Source organism: Triturus cristatus, chromosome 6, assembly GCF_964204655.1.
Source record: "Triturus cristatus chromosome 6, aTriCri1.1, whole genome shotgun sequence".
NCBI lineage: Eukaryota > Metazoa > Chordata > Amphibia > Caudata > Salamandridae > Triturus > Triturus cristatus.
In genome coordinates, this window is record NC_140589.1 from 377,118,496 (window position 1) to 377,135,892 (window position 17,397).

The 17,397-nt window shown below is 48.4% G+C and overlaps 1 protein-coding gene across 6 annotated transcripts in view; it reads right to left on the reverse strand.

The window, feature by feature from the left end:
- The window catches only part of LOC146817190 (ribonuclease H1-like), a 405,826-nt gene extending 390,199 nt beyond the window's left edge, over positions 1 to 15,627 (reverse strand). Inside the window, exons 1-3 of one of the 6 annotated variants that reach the window (XM_085610758.1) lie at positions 13,191 to 13,647; positions 12,479 to 12,632; positions 11,453 to 11,583 (exon numbers count right to left, since the gene is read on the reverse strand). In XM_085610758.1, the coding sequence (XP_085466884.1) occupies positions 11,453 to 11,505 (53 nt within the window). In that variant the 5' untranslated portion in view covers positions 11,506 to 11,583; positions 12,479 to 12,632; positions 13,191 to 13,647. Of the gene's footprint in view, positions 1 to 11,452; positions 11,584 to 12,478; positions 12,633 to 13,190; positions 13,648 to 15,232 lie in introns of those variants that run through there. The other 5 variants (XM_085610761.1, XM_085610764.1, XM_085610759.1 and 2 more) reach the window with 5 other exon arrangements.
- Positions 15,628 to 17,397: the final 1,770 nt, after the last annotated feature.

Genomic DNA, 17,397 nt, shown 5'->3' on the forward strand with positions numbered 1-17,397 from the left:
CTATGCTGCCTCGTAGTGAAGACTGCGAAGGCCCGAACGGTTGCACATCATGTTCGAGAGGCGGAGCTGTCCGCCCGCTTATGCGAGGCAGATCGGCAAAGAAGGCTACCTTCGTCGGGGCAGGCTGAGCCCATAGAAGATCGGAGGCCCTCCGGTGGAGGTTGGACTGGGCCCTCTGAGCTGCTCGGGAGGCCCCTGGGACGTGCACAGCCAAAAGGAGGTGAGCCCAGCTGAGGGGGTGAATGTGGCTCTCCTGCCCCCCCCCCCCCCCCCCACATGACCCAACCCCCTGGCTGTGTTACCAAGACTGTTGGCATGTGAGCCCGAGCAACTGAACCAGTAAAGGGAGCGGGAACACAGGGCGGGAGCCCCATATTGTGAGCATGGAGTGATTGGAGGCCCGGAGTGCAGGGCTGAGTCGGGCAGAGCAATTGCGACGTGACTCTGCTCTGGGCTCCAAGGTGTGGGAGGTCGGAGGGCCCTGGACACTAGCCCCTGGGAGGTGCACTATATCGAGTCCCGAACACGACGGTAGAAACTGTAGACGATAGACTGGAGGCCGGCAGAGTGAACACACGACAGCAGCTTTGGGGACAGCTGGCCTGGTGTAGCAGTCTAGGGGATAGCCCGATGCAGGACTTGTAGGTCCACAGAGGCTGATTGTTGGGCAAGGCTGGGAGGCCAGAATGAGTGGAAGAGCGGAGACTGTCTTCCCTCAGTGGGTGTGGTGAAATCACAGGGCGAGAAGAAAGCCTGCCTGGATAAGCCCTGAGACTCAGCACCCGGGTTTGGGGAAGGGCACTAGTCACACGGTGCAACGTTAGCTATCCCTTCAGTGTCCTATCTATTTAACTGCCTTTATTCACCTACTTCGCATCACAGCCGGAACTTTGGACACGAAGGGGGAAGCAGTGACACAGCCACGGCAGCCAATAAAAACAGGAACGAACGCTCAGTAAAAGATCTCCACCTCAAACCCAGCACGGGAGGGGCCGAGGCGGCTCCGTCCTTAAGTGGGCACCCAACAGACCATGAACAGGGCGAAGTTGAGGGCCCAGTCACAAGCGGCTTCCTTGAATCCTTATTCACTGCGCTGAAAGAGGAATTTCATGCCATGAAGAAGGAAATATCGGGGGTGTGGCAACGAGGCAGATTAGGGAAGACGTGTGAGCACTGAGCTCCGCGCCGACCCCAATTATCCTGGCTCGGGACATTGCAGGGAGCCCCCGAACGCCGGGGGGGCGACGGCAGGGGACTGGAAGCTCCCGCAGTGTAACTGGGGAGTTCTGGCACGTCGTTGCCTGAGGAATCGCCAAAACAGTTAGGACGCCTGCCGGATGCCTAAGATGGCAGCATAGTGGAGCTGTGAACCAGGCAGCGGCACTAAATGACAGCCAAGAGTTTTAGCTGGAGCTGCAGAGGCCACCTGCCGGAGCCCCGAACTGGCGCCGCCACCGCGCAGAGGTCTGGGGGGCTCTGAGGGCCTGCGACTGACTTGCGCTGCAAACCTGAGGAAGTGATCTGGACGGTGCAGGGAACATAAGGAGTCTGGTCGCAAGTGCCTGAGCAGGCAGTGACAGCTGTGAAGGTGGGTGAAGTCTGGGGACCCGGGACTACCCACTGCTGCCGTGGAGCTGGGGAGGACCACCGACAATGAGTGCCTGCAGAGCGGACGATCTATTGCTGCTGGGGCCGCCATATTGGGAATTTGGCGAGCTGGAAGAGGTGATCGGAAGAAGAACAGCGGTGGGCGTTTGTGCTCGCAGCACCCCTGGAGAACCAGCAGCCTGTGTGACCCTGGGCAGGGGAACAGCGAAAAAAAAAAAGACTTCCGACAATCGCATTGGGCATCGGTGGCCAAGGCCTGGGGAAGTGAGAGGACGCTGGTGGAGGCCGTGAGGAGCGGTGGCGCTGGTGGGTGCTGTGAGCGGGCAGAGGACATTAATGCGAAGCTGGAGTGGGGGACGGAATCGCAGAGCGGGCATGGGATTTGGCCCCATTGACTGCCCCACTGTAATGCCGCGGCGGAGGATGAGCAGGGGCTGGGTAGTTGTGTGGTGGAGACCTGCCATCTTGCACTTCCGAGGCAGCGAGACCATTGAAAAAGTGGAGCAGGCAGGGCATCACGGCTGAGCAAGGCCGGGGCCCTGAAGGTTGGGGCTCTGTGGCCGGACTAGGTTGGAACCCCACTGAGGTACAGCTGTATGCCTAGCCAGCAAGAGAGGAATAACTGGAGTCGGGGTAACGCTCCAGCGGCGACCAGGCTCGATAGGAGGACCACGCCTGTGAAGCGGTAGGCCACATGTAGGAGCAAAAGTGGGGACAGCTTGACTGCCTGAGGCGTGGGCATACTACTGGTGGTCAATACGGGAGAGGTGGAGCATTGGGAGAGGTGGAGCATTGGAAGAGAACCTGCCTGAAAGACTAATCTCACGGGCCGAGTAAGCATGGGGAAGCCCAGAGGGAAGCAGGCAGCAGGAAGACGCAGGCGCCCCGGACATGCAGGAGGAGTTACCGCTTTGTTTGGAAGGGATGCTTCAGCACCAAGTAGATCAAATCCTCAAAGCTATCAAGACACCAGGGACGCCCTACAACTGGATATTGCACATCTGACGCAGGATCTTGGATTGCTCAGAGCCGACCACGCCAAACTGGCCGACAGGGTGAAGCAAACGGAGGTCGCCCTAGAAGTCTTGGACTGGCCCAAAAGACGATGGCAGCTCAGTTGACGGATTTTCAACACCAGCTGCAAACTCTGGAGCGGAGGACGCCTTAGGGAGGAATCGAAAAAACAATGTCCAGGTGGTGGGGCTACCAGAGGGGGCCAGTATGGTGGATTACTTGGAAGACTGGCTGAGAAGGGCCGTCGCTCCAGAGGGCCAGACACCTTTCTTCACACTGGAAAGAGCCTATAGGGTGCCGGCTCGGCCACTGGTCCCAGGGAAACCGCCCCGACTGGTGGTGGCCACGCTGCTCCATTACAAAGACAGAGACCTCTTGTTATACAAGGCCCGAACTGCGGGTCCGTATACAGTGGAAAACAGTAAGGGGACACTATTCCCAGATTATACACTTGAGGTGCAGCACCACTTGGCATAGTTTGTGGCAGGTAAAGAGCACTCCGGGACGAGGGCCTTCAATACTCCTTGACGTTCCCGGCACGCCTAAAGATAACTGTGGATGATAAGACGTTTTTCCACAGCAGCCCTGAGAAGGCATGGGACTGGCAGGAGATGTATAAAGCAGGCGCCGGGGAAGCAGGGCGTGGCGCGGGCACTCACAGTGGGACCACAACCATGCAGATTGCGGCGTATCCGGCAACGCCAGCCTGCAGCTCAGAAGCCTACAGTGACAGAAAGAAAGCACCGCCGCCTTGCAGGCAGTCATGGCCATCTCACGAGAGGATAGGGCTGCATCTCTGGAGGAGACAGTCGGAAAAGAGATCTCTGGAAACGGACCATGAACAATCGGACACAGGAAGCGCGCAATTGCCACATGTGACGGCTGGGACTGCGGATGAGATCGTGGATGGGTAACACTGCAGCTCGCCGAGCATGGGCTGAGAAGTGGGCAGAGAGTTGGTTCCGGCCTGGGGGTATTTCCCCTAGACTTTGTTGATTGATTGATGACTGGCTACAGATGGTTGGAGGGGCCGGCAAGGTCGGCCGAGTACATTCGTCGGTGTTCCGGCTACACTGGCCTCAGAGGGGGCTGGCTAGCTATCATGGGGGTTCAGCGCAGGACAAGGGCATGCTGGGAGGTCGACCCTCTGAAGCTTAAGGCACACCCTCCTAATTGTGGGGGTATAGCTCCTTGGGGTGTTTCCTGAAGGAGCAGTTTGAGTATAAGTTTGGATGGGTACTAACGTTGTAGCCCCTTTTCTTGGGGGGTGGAGGAAGAGGTAGTTGGGGCAGGGTTTGGGGGTTGGTTGGGGTAGTTGGAACCATCGGTGTGTTCCTATGTGAGGAGTGCGCTCGGGGGAATTGGTCACCAAATGGGGACGTTACATGATCTGAAATGTGTTACCTGGAATGTATGGGGGCTCCATACAATGCAGCGGCATCACAAGGTGCATGCTTACCTGGTGCGGCGGGGGGCACACAGCTTTTCTCCAAGAAACACATTAACCGATCTGAGGGGTTAGCACTGAAACGCAGATGGAAGATGCAATTATTCTACACAACTTATTCAGCTTTTGCTATGGGTGCTTTGATATGGGTCAGAGCGGGTGTCCCTTTCCAGCCGACGCAACAATTGGTGGACCCAAAGGGAAGGTTTGTAGTGGTGTTGGAGCGCCTCAGTGGGGTGGAAGTGACGCTATGTAGCGTATAAGCCCCCAATGTGGACCAGATCTCTTTCTTTAACCGTCTATCAGGGAGCTTAGCGCCATACCAGACTAGTTCGATAATAATGGGTGGGGACTTTAACTCAATTGTAGAGGTGGAGAAGGATATGTCCCACCCCACTTTGATGCCCCGGTACATAGACTCAAGGCGAGAAGCGCGTGGCAGAATAATTGGGGGTTGGTTGATACATGGCGTGCGCGTCACTTAGAGGAACGGGATTATGCTTATTATTCTGGCCTCCATGTGCGGCTTGATGCAATAGTGTACCCCTGAGGTCCACTCCAAGGTAATAGATAGTGAATGCTTGACCAGGACGATATCGGATCATAACCTGCTATTAGATCGGATACGATGGGTCCGAGAGAGAGCTGCGATTCCTACCTGGCGGCTACAACCAGAGGCGCTGGAAGACCTGGCCTTCTGCGCATGCCTTGGGACGGGTGTTAGTATTTTGATGAGAACAAGGGGACGGCAACGTCAGCGCCAGTCAAGTGGGACACACTTATGGTGGTAGTTCGGAATTTCTATATTGGCAAAATGACGGGGTAAGGAAAACATTGTTGACCGATTTAGAGACGGCAGAGCGTCTGTTACGAGAAGCTGAGAGAGCCCGCCCTGGGGACCCAGGAGAGCAAAGTGAGGTCTTAGAGGCTAGCGAGGCAGTGGTGGTACAGATGGAGAAACTACGCTCATTTGACCACAGGTCCTACAGAGCTAGGATACACGCAAAGGGGGATAAATCAAGCGCTCTGCTGGCGTGGTTGGCTACTCCGAATCCCAGGGGGGGGTAGGGACACCAATACTGGGACTGACCGCTCCGACAGGAGAAATGGGATACACGCAACAAGGGATAAATAGTTTATTTCTGGATTATACTGAGCTCTACCGCAGCAAATTGAGTCAGGGTGCCGACTACAAAGGGGAGTACCTCGCAGACTTGGCCCTGCCACGCTTCGAGAAAGAGCAGGAAGATTCACTAGGGCGTGAGATCACGATCAAAGAAATTAGGAGTGCAATCAAGCATATGGCGCGTAATAAAACACCTGGGGTGGATGGCCTACCAATAGAAATCTATTCCATGTACGTGGATAGCTTGGCTCTGCGCCTACAAGCAATCTATCAGGAGGCACGGAAAGCGGGGCAGTTACCGGTGACCACTCGGGAGGCTATTGTTCCCCTCCTGAAACCGGGGAGGGAACCCTCCGACATGACGGCATATCACCCACTCTCAATGTTGACGACCAATTACAACATTTTGAGTAGGATCCTTGGGTTTTGGCTCCTCCCGCACGTCGCAGCTGGTCCATCAGGACAAGGCGGGTTTAATGCCTAAACGGAACACATCTAATGTGGGGCGACTACTTCGTATTTTGGGAGAAGACCACCGATTGCCACCTACCGCAATGGTTCTTTCGGTCGACATTGAGAAGGCCTTTGACAGCCTGGAATGGCTGTTTCTTTTCCAAGTCATGCGGACGATGGGCCTGGGAGAGGCATTTGTGGGGTGGACCTAGATTCTATACAGCTCAGCCACAGCGCGGACGGGGGCGATGGTATCATCGCCCTGTTTAGTGGGGCGAGGGACGCGACAAGGTTGCTCACTGTCTCCACTGCTGTTTGCTCTTGCGATTGAGCCATTGGCCGCACATGCCAGGTCATTATGTCGGCCTGGAGTTACGCGGGGACATGCAGTATATTTCACTTTACACCGATGATCTGCTCATGTTTCTGGCCGCCCCAGAAGAGGTCTTATCGGGAGCGACGATGCTCCTACTAAGGTTTGGTGTGGTCTCAGGGCTTCGATTGAACTGGGCGAAGACTTGCCTGTTCCTGGTACATCAGACGATGGAGAGTCCTGATTACCTGGAAGGAATACGATGGGAACCTCACTGCTTGCCTTATCTAGGGACTAATATCTATCATAGGCAGGAGGACCTCTTGGGAGGGTAATGTGGGCAGAGCGGTGCGAGGGATCAAAGGGAGCATAGCATTCTGGGGTATGCTGCCGCTATCGGTAGCAGGCAGAGTGGCACTTTTGAAGATGGTAGCACTGCCTAGGCCGCTATATTATTTCAGGATGTTCCCCGATCTGGATTCCAAGCTCGGTCTTCGGGATGCTCCGGTCCATGACAGGGTGGGGGGGGAGGGGGGGTACTATACAGTGTGCACACAGAGCCCACTGAATATAAAAAAGGGACATTACGCAAGTAGTATAAAAACAGGTTAGGTGCTGTTAATTGGAAGGTCCCAATGTCAGGTTATCCCTTTTTTTTTTATGTATAATCAATCAAATATATATTTTTTTTAAAATGAAGGAAATATCCCTGGAACTTCGGGAATTACAAAGAGATGGATTCCGTCGGCGACAGAGTTGACACTCTGAAGTCACAGACCTAAACGAGGGACAAGGAGGGTGAACAGCTTCAGCAGGAGGTCCTCCACCTTCAGGAGCAGCAATTGGAACTCGAAGCCCACGCAGAGGACCTCGAGAACCGTTCCCGACGGATCATCATAAGACACTGGGCAGTTCCTCAGGGGGTGGAAGGGCAGGACATAGAAGCCTTAGTTAAGGAGCTCTTCAGTTACATCTTGGGGGCCCATCTTGAAAAACGAATCAAACTGGACCGGACCCACTTGGTTGGGCCTAAACGACCAGCGACATCTCCCCCAGGGACATTCTTATGTGTGTCCACCATTTTGAGCTAAAAGAAAGGATTCTTCGGGGAGCACGCGATAAACAACCCATAGATTTTCATTCGGCCACGCCCCTCTTGTTCCAGTACTTAGCGGCTTCCACTCTGCAAAAAAGAAGGGAGTTTAGGCCAGTCACATCATTCCTACACTCGAAAGACATTTCTTACTCCTGGAGGCACCCCCTACAGGATAATTTTCAAAGGCGATACAAGCTTCATCAATTTCATTCCCTGCAGGAAGCCAGATCGCTCATGAACCTGCCTGAAGACGACTAGAGGGCCCCATCACAGAAGGGCACCAGAGGGTGGCGTGCTGGAACTGAAAGGGAGTAACTGGTGGAAAGGGATCTGCTGCATCTCTGCCCTGAGACGATTGCCAAAGAACTGAAAGCGGTCATCGCAAGATTGGAAGTAGACTCAGCAGCAGAAGATTAAAGAACGCAACAACATGAGGCTTGAGGACTGAGCTGAAAGGGAGCGGCATTTCCGGGTCTTTGAATTTGGAGCTTGGGCAGTACGGGAGTTCCTTTAATTTGGCTTTCGACAATGATCTGGATAGGTGATGTCAGAGCTCAGGGCAGACTGGGCCCCTTACGGGGACGGGGTAGCACCTGACAGAGGCAGGGCTCTAGCACATTTGGCAACTACACCACCTGCTTTCCAGAGAGAATACGTTCTACTCGCACTCCCACAAAACATATGCCAGAATAGACCATATATTGACATTGGACATACTGCATACATGCCAACATTTCAGAAGAGCAAAGTGGGAGATTTTATAGAAAAAATTGGGAGAATGGGGCCTTGAATCGGGTTACTTTCTTGTATGTGCTTTGGAAGGGAGCTGCTGCAGGATTTGACATTTGAAACGCAAATGCCCGGTTTTGTCTTACCCTTCGGAAGCACAGAGCGCAATGGCAGGCAGCTAGAGGGTGATGCAAGTGTTGGGCACTAGCCTGGCGGGTTGCTGGCAGTGCATACACCAAACGTCGCCCCCCCCCCCCCCCCCCCCCCCCGTGGCATCCCGGCTGAAACAGCTTCCCGGGCACGCACACAGCCGCCCCGAGTACTTCACAGGTCTTTAAAAGACCATTCGCTTGTTAATGAGGCTTTGTTGGTTTTTCACCCCTTCTAGAGCCCCTGCATCGCCACTCTTACTATTGCTTGAAGAATTTGCACGTTACACAATACCAAGCCCTGTCAGCTGAAACCCCGAGGAATCGGGTTTCTGGATGCTTGAATCGGGAGGCGGGAGACTAGCCTTGAAATCGGTAGTCTCCCGCCTGAATCGGGAGGGTTGGCATGTCTGATACTGACACAAAAGGTGGAGCTTCTCCCTTGTCCCCTGCCCTATCACTCAGTTGTTTGTATATCCTTGTCTCTACCACCACAGACCCGACACCCCCCCCCCCCCACCCCCAACACCTCTTGCGTCGCAGGAAGACGATGTCGCAGCACTCCTCTGTAGCTAAGCAAATCCCCAAAACCATAACGGTTTACCTGGCCTCTAATGACACTCAATATGTCGATAGCGATGCATGGGAAGCCCTGAAGGCAGTGGTCAGGGGAGAGCTCCTAGCTATAGCCACAGCTAACAAGATTAGGAGAGAAAAAAAGGGAGCACTTCTGACGCTGCAGCCGAACTAGAGGGAATCCACCAAAGAACTGGCGCGCCTAGGGTCTGGAAACAACTTAAGATAGCGAGAGCCCAGTTGGTGGGCCTGGACATAGATAGATAGGGTCGAGTCCGCTGCTTTGCGGCTCAGGCATGCCTTTTAGGTGGGGTGTGGGGGGGGGGGGGGGGGGGGGGGTCGATAGAAGTGGGAAGCTTTTAGCTAACAGACTACGTGCACAACGACAGTCATCTCATATCCCCAAGGTGATAGTCCAGCTTGGGCAGGAGCAGACTACTGATCTAGGCATAGCTGAAACTTTCAGGCAGTTCTATGTGTCCCTCTAAGGGGCCCAGAACTACCAGAGGACGGCCCAGCTCAATATTTACAGGGGGCGATCACTGCCAAGTTGGCGCCGAGTCACGTAGAGGACCTCGAAACCCCTAGTAGGCTGGTGGAGGTCATCTCAGCTATATCCAAATTAAAACTGCATAAATCGCCAGGTCCCAATGGATTCTCCTCCCCTTTTTTCAAAACCTTCTGCACACTGTCGGCCCGGTTGCTGGTGGGGGTGTACAAATCGATCGGGCGGATAAACCCCTTCCACCATCAATGTTGGAGGTACTGGTTATGGTGATTCCTAAGGCAGGTAAGGACAAACGACAGTGCGCATCCTTTCATCCCATTTCCCTTCTTAATGTGGACATAAAAATCTTAACCGGGGCCCTGGCACAGACTCTTCCCCCCCCCCCCCCCTTAGTGCTTAGTAGCTATACCAATCCGGTTGCCTCAGAGTGAATGGGCTTACCTCAAACACTTTCCCCATCCAACAAGGGGAGAGAGAGGAGTGCCCATTATCACCACTTTTGTTCGCTTTATATATGGAACCCATGGCTCAGCGGGTTCGGGACGACCCCTTAATCGCAGGGGTGCAATTCAAGGGCGAAGAGCACAAAATCAGTCTCCATGCTGATGTGGTGGCCACGCTAGAGAAGCCTAGGGAGTCCCTGCCTGCCCTACTGGCGGAACTTTAACGTTTTGCACAAGTGTCCGGATCAACGTGCTTAAGTCACAGGCTCTCAATCTTTCTCCCGACCCAAATACCCTGAGAGCACTTAAGTGATCTTACTGTATACATTGAGCACAAGAGGCAATTCCCTACCCGGGCCTGCACCTCACGGCCAGTATTCAAGAAACCAACTTGCGGAATTACACAATGCTGTTACAACACTTGAGGGACTGCCTTCGTAAGTGGAGGCATCACTCGCTGTCGCGGCTGGGCCAGATAGCAGCCATCAAAATGACCATTCTTCCTAAAATAATCCATGTTGTCAAGCTAGCTTAGACTAGCTGGTGGTTGTTTTAGGCAAACTGGAAGAATTTAGTTCTAGTAGTGTTACGTTTCAAAGTAAGTGCTGGATATTTTCATCTCTGAGAAGCAGACAGTGCTTTAAGTGGTTGATGTCTGCAGTGGAGAAGACTTTCATGGAGAGTTTGGTGTCACAGGTTTATCGAATATTTTTTCTCTTCAACCAGTGAGTAGAGTTCCACAGGGCCCATGCAGAGCACAACTTATTGAGACTCCTAAGGTGATGAGCAGCTTCTGGGATTTGAAGGAGCCCATGTGAATTAACAGGTTTTAGTTGGAAAGGTAGTTGAACATTGCCAGCCAATCTGATGAGAGACTTCAGGTGATAGGACCATATGGGTCTGAAGTACATTTCTCAGGAGTGGGAGAGCGACCTGGCCTGTCTTGAGACCATTTACGCCGATTCTTGAGCATGAAAAACATTGCTGATTGTGTGTATACGTTAAAGAGGTTTGACGATGGATTAAGGCAAGTCATCTTTAAAGCAGTCTAAGATATTGGCATGGTCTGTGAGATATGGGTTTAAAGGACCAGCATTGTGGGATACAGGGCGTAGGGGAAGATTTAAGAGGTAAAGCAGGCTTGATGTTATGTGCTGTAGGATCATCTGTAATTTTTTCTACTGAAGTCATTATCTGAATTACGTAAGAGCCCTTGCATAGATTCAAGTAAAAGTAGCCAGACGCCTCAAAAGGAGTGGGAGTTCCACAGTTTTAAAGGTTACTGTTAAAGCCAGCATAATCTGTATTGAAAGGTCAAGCTTAACATCAAACAGATATTTTATCAGGCATCTTTGATTAGCACCCCCCGCCTCCTCTTCCTTTTAAAGGTTTAACCATTGTTAAAAACGTTTTCAAGTACACAACTTTCACTCTACACCCAGGAGGGCTGCTGGTACCAACGCAGTCATTTACCACTGATCAGGTCCCTTCCTCCTTTCCGACCGAGTAATCTTAAGGAAGGAAGGTTTTACTTTATGGCAAGATCTCTTCAGTTGCTGCAAGATCTCCATGGCTCTTCATCGTCTGTTTCAACCTTAGATTGAACTAATCCCGTTACTTCCCTCCTACATTTATGGTGCTTAAACATCACAAGAACTGTTCAATATTTCAGTCCTCCTTTTGTAATCCATCCCCAATGTTTGTGAGGCTTCAGTCGCTAGAACACACAAGCTTTAGCCACTAGTAACAGCAGCACAGACCAAAAGTTAAGGATGACTGTATGATACAGTTACAGTAAAGTTCCTACCCTTAACGGCTGCCCTTAATTGGCTTAAGCAATTTCTTGAAGTAATTTGAGCCAACATGAATTTGTGGTTCAGGAACGAGAATATATGGTTCATGCCTAAAACTCAAATGGCAAATATTTTGTGTTCCGAAACAAAAATTAAAGCAGCACCATTACTGGAGACAGATTCCAAACCTTACTCACCAACTATGATAGACACCAGGATTCCTGCCATTTCTCACTGCATAGTACGACATCTTTTCTTCAGAGGAAAAAAGCAGGCCAACTAGAATTTTTTTTAGGAGTAAAGAAAAACTAGATTCTCGACGTTAAACCTACAAGAAAAGCGTACATGATCAGCATTAATTGAAAGAATAATAAAAAGGACAACGTCAACATTTTCAATGCATTTTTTTTTGCTGGTTGTTAATGCGTAAAAGTGCCAGTAATGCGAATTTGAAGTACAGAACGCATACAACGTTAGAATGTTAAAGAGAAAGTTTTTATATTTTAAATGTTGGCACGTGATACCATGGGAAAACGCATATTTGGAAACAAATAGTGGCCAATAACTTCAGCCAGTTGATTGTAACCAAAATACTAACTCCAAAATGCTACTGAATAAAACCATTAGGGCGGCGAACGAAAAGTAGGCCAACCAGCTAAACTCAGAAATGACAAAAAGGTGACACCGACACTGGCCACGAGGGAATAGTGGCAGAACTCACCGATCTGGAAGACTACACCTTAAACTACAAGTGCCTCCAAAATACCAGGATTGCATAGATTGGGAACTTTACATTTAACTAAGTTCTGACTGGGGGACAAGTTTTTCTGTCAAAAGACTGCTCTCCAGTCTCCCAAGTAGTGAGAAAATCCGGAGATAAGCGGGCAAGTATGCTACATGACTTGGACAAGGCGGTACATAACCGAAACAATGAAATATGGTTTATAGCCCATCATTTAATGCAACATTTTACGGGAAGAAAAATGAGCACGACCGAGATTGCGGGACGAATTCCTCAGCCTTGTCCATAGCACAATGTAATCAAGATTTCCATCAAATAGTTGCAAAAGTTACATTAGTTGACCTGCAGCAGATTAACAAAGAACAAGACGAGCAACGTTGAAGTAGGTGGGAACATAATCTATTGCGTATGTGTATTCTTTTAACTGCAGGCAGTCGGGGAGAGGGTTCTAGAACGGAGCCACCAAAACTACCCAACCCACCTGAAACGTGCACTTCTAAAGCGTATTCAAAATGGCAGCTCCAATAGATCCAGCTCTGCGGGACGACAGGAAACACGTGCCGGGGAGCAGATACAAATTGGGATTAAGTAGATCTGCAACCGTCCCTATTCAGGAACGATCAAATAAATTTCACCTAAAATAAATAGACTATTTCAATTTATCGTCCATCCAAAATTTCAACAGTCCAATGATAGCGTGCCATTTGTTAAAAAACAATAATAATAATATCAGCCTTTCTTAGTAGGCAGCATATATGGACCTCTGATTTGGCTTTTCACAATATTGCTAACCGTAGCGTGTAAAACGCTATTTTTTTCCCCGCAAGGCACTGATGACAGCGACGTTAATAACACGGAGCCATTTAACTACCCATTTTTTGGACACAACAAAACAAACACTAAGGGGCAGATTTACAAGCCCCTTGGGCCAATTTTGCGTCACTTTTCTCATGTTGAAAATGACGCAGAAGTGGCGCAAGGGGCTTGTAAATCTGCCCCCAAGTGTGGCATATGCCGAGTCACGCAGCTAACAAAAATATTATTCGCTAGCAGAAAGGCCTCAACTAGAAATCCCAATAAATGTCTGTAAGTGCAGCTACATATCTTAAACAGAACATCACATTTACACAACTACTGTAATTGAAAGGAAACTGAGTCAAATACGACCAAAGGCCAACTCTCGTTGTACGAACCTCCCGTTTTTTTAAACGTATATTTCAGCATACATGTTCTATTTGCCGTCTTCCTTCTTTTACTCTCGTAAAAACAATGTAATCCCTTTTTTAATTCGCAAAACAAGCCACCTGTACCTGTTGTCCGCGCACTGAAATACGGCAATCTTTTCATTTAAAAAACAAATAGGCGTTTTACATTCGGTACTAAAACGACATTAACCATTAAATACTCTCTTCCCTCCGAACTAGGAGTGTTGACCAACCCCAAGTACGCCAGAGCAATACTACTTCAACCCTCCGTCCAGCAGCCTCAGTCAACACCAGAGAAATCACAGCCAGATAGCGGGAATCACAAATAACTAAAAGGGCGTGAATACAAGTCGTCCCTCCCCGTCGCAAGGAATGCGAATCCCGTCCAGTGTACGTGCTAATGAAACGAGACTTTGCTCACGTTGGTAGCGTACGCTACGTCCTCGCACTTTTTGTGATGTACATGCAATCTATAGGGAAAGAGACGAGAGTGCGTGTACCCGCTATCTCTAAATCCCCGTTGTATATATAGCGCGGACATTACACAAATGTGTTGCTTTGCAAAAGAAAGAGTTCATTATATAAGGCATTTATTAAAACACCCAACGGAATTGGGTCGTTTACAATAGAGAGCATTAAAGTAAGAACTCATTACAACACTCAAATATTATTTAACTGGTATTTATTAAAGGTGTGGTGAAGTTGAGATAGAGAGGTAAGCCACAAAGCATTGATCAACGGAATCGAAGCGAACGAGGTGTAGATAGGGTGACCACCTGTCATGGAAGCTAAATCTGGACAGGACTGTTACAAATTCAGGAGGAAAGGTACATTTTATTCTACACGTCTAAGAAGAGGCCATGCCCCACTATATCAGTGCATTTACATACTATTTTCTATTTACCATTATTTATTCACTATGGTCTTTATGTGATGCTACATTAAGGTGGCACATTTACGTCCTTGTTCAATAGTAAATAATGCCCTCGAGCATGGTGTAAAGGGCATTTGCTCTACCCAAAGTTACTTGGAGAGAAAGCAATAACATCATTTTGATTATGTTTATTAAAAATTCAAAACCTGTAGCAAACAGTTTGGAATACATTAAGGTAAATGACCTGCTAGTTTAGACAGTTGAACATAAATATCTGGCTCACCCAGGCCTTGAAACATCATAAAAATGTTACTAGACATGCAGGTCTAGAAACTTGGATAATCTACTCGACCTAACTGAAACGTACATGACCCATAAAATAGTCTCATTATGTCATCCTAGCCAAATACTTTATTTTGCAGAGCCACCTTTTTCTTCATTACCACATATCAGACCACCTTCCAATGTGTGAGTTCAGCATTCAAGCTGTACAAAAAAGTATTTGGTTTGATTTGATAAGACTAAATGTTTGCTCCATGCATACTTAAAACATGACCCCTGACTTACCTCATAGTTTACTAATGTTTTGAATCTGCTTTTCAAAAAAGGGCAGATCATAACTGCCAACATCCCCCTTAGGCTGAGGCAAGACCCAGCATACACCCGAGGAAGGGTACTTTTTACCACTGCACCCTTAAATAATATCACTTTTGAGCATGTCTTCCCACCCCTGGCACAGCAAGACTTCAACACAAAACAAACAGCACCTTTTGAAAAGGGGTTTTATTTAACAAAATGCAAAGACTCTTATCACTTTTAAAATAAGGCTTGGGGTTTATTACATAATACTCTCTAATCAAAGACTATCTCAGATACCATATGCATAAGATTCAAATATATGTAGCAAATTTATAACCTAAAGGCATGACTCAATAACTGAGCAAACTATAATACTGATTAATAAACAAGCAATAACTGATATAAGATAAGATATACTGGACGTCCTGCAAGAGATCAGAAAGATATATATATATATATTATATATATATATATTATATATATACATACATAGTAGAGGATCACTCTGGATGTGCACCTCCCACACCACAAAGAAAACACCTCACAATGGCAATAGCCAAAAAACTCAATACATCACCTGATGCATACACTGCCCACTTCTGGCCTGGGGAAGTCTTCACACAGCCGGGGATCAGAGCTCGGCAATCAGGGTTCAATCCGAGATAGACACGTCTGCCCTCGTGCCCTCGCTCGGAATCCAAACTCCCAATCTCTCAGCCTGCAACCCTCAGCTTTAAACACACTCGAAGATTCGTGAAAGACCTCCTCCCACCGCCAGAGGAATTTTACCAGAACTGGCCAAGTTCCAAGGCAAGCATTCCCAGGCAGTAAGGAGCTCTCACGTCTCTTTCTCCATTCTCACTTCTTCCAGCCTCTATCTTGACAAAGCTCTCACAAGGCCTTCCAGAGTACACTAAACAAAAACAATCACTAGAAAAACAGAAAGACCTTGAATGTGAATAACCCAAACAACTTACAAGCACCTCTGTACACGCAGCAGCAAGGCAGAGTCAGACAGCAAAAAGATATGAAGCCATTTCAAAGCCAATAGTAAGAACCTATAATTCTCACCAATGCACAATACAATACACATTCCTGCACAACTGCTTATAGCATCACATACTTTATCCCTCAATGTACAACACCGCGCACATGTGTGTACCACCGCCCACAACACTGCACTTCGAGACCAAAAAGTAAATTCTCCACCTCTCTCTCCCTCTCACGCCTTCAAATGCACATCCCACACGCTCTGCTCTTGACAAGACTGTTCCACTCCTTAACAGCTCCCACTAAAAGACAGCAAGATTACAGACAAGAAGAGAAGCAGACATATGCAGGACCATCCTACATTAAGGGTAGGGTAAAATAACACACTCAAATCAATTAAAATGGTGGTAGTTGGAGGTCATAATAGGGTGCCAGACTACAAAAGTGGCTCTTTCACTACATTCTACCCCATGACCTTCGACTATCACTATTCACATATATCAAAAACTAAATCACTTAACCAAAGGCACAACTATATATGAAAAACACTGCATTTCATAACTGAGAAACAAAACTATGATTGAAACACTGCATTTCTCAAATGAAAAAACAAAACCATTTAAAACTACGTGTCATAATTGAAAGACACCAAACTGTATGTCGCAATTGAAAGCATACCTACAAGTGAAAAACCTCATTTCACAATCAAAAACACAACTACTGATAAAGCATATGTTGAAACAGCAACTCTTGTGCTGAAGTGACTGCACAAAAACATATAATTCAAAGCAAGTCTTGACTAAAAACGCAACCATGATCGAAAGATTAAATTAACATAACTGTGAATAAAGAAACACATTCCCTAAAATACATGTTGAAGATGTAACTCTTGTGCTAAACAAAAAGCACACGTCATATCTAGATACTCAGCAAGATGGATGCACAAAATAAATGCATCAAGCTTATGAACTCGGTAAGGCTCCTAATGTCTCTAATGGCAATACTGGAATTTCCACTGCTAAGGCAGCCAAACTAATATGAATTGTCCGCTGAAAAATAAAAGCAATATCAACATTTTTTCTTTACAGTCTCTGGCTCAGAAAACATGTGCTCAAATTCCAGCACAAAGTCTCAGTTGTTCACCTTCTTTCGTGTTCAAATCAACAGATCATCTGTGTGAACGACACACAGCCCTCATGCATTTTACGTCATCTCATGTCAATAAAACAATTTCCATCGCAGCACATTCGGCCGCTGTGAGAAAGTGCCCTCTTTCTTCCATGGTATGCCACCACTTTTTGCTGAATTGCTGATGTACTTTGACTGAGTGTGCCCTGGGCTCCTGCCAATCAGGTACCCAGGGCCTGTGTTCCTTCCCTAAAACTGCATGAAGCCTAAAACCCAATTGGCATCTCTAGCCACATGTCAGCCTCTGGTAAATAGTACCATAGGTACCAAGGGCACTGTGATCAGAGAAGGCCCCTAAGGACTGCAGCACTTATTGTTTCACCCTTAGAGGCCCTGTAGCCTCACACACACACACACTGCCTTTGCAGGCTGAGTGTCTGGGTGCAGAACAAAACAAAGAGACGACATGGCACACATCCCTGTGTGTGAAAAAGAGGTTGTGGAAAACCATAACCTACGTGAAGAACAGCTAGGACACAAAGGTCTCTACAAATGTAAACACAAGTGAACGTTGTAAATCAGAAAATGTTTATATGTTAATGATCTCAATAAAGACAAAAATGA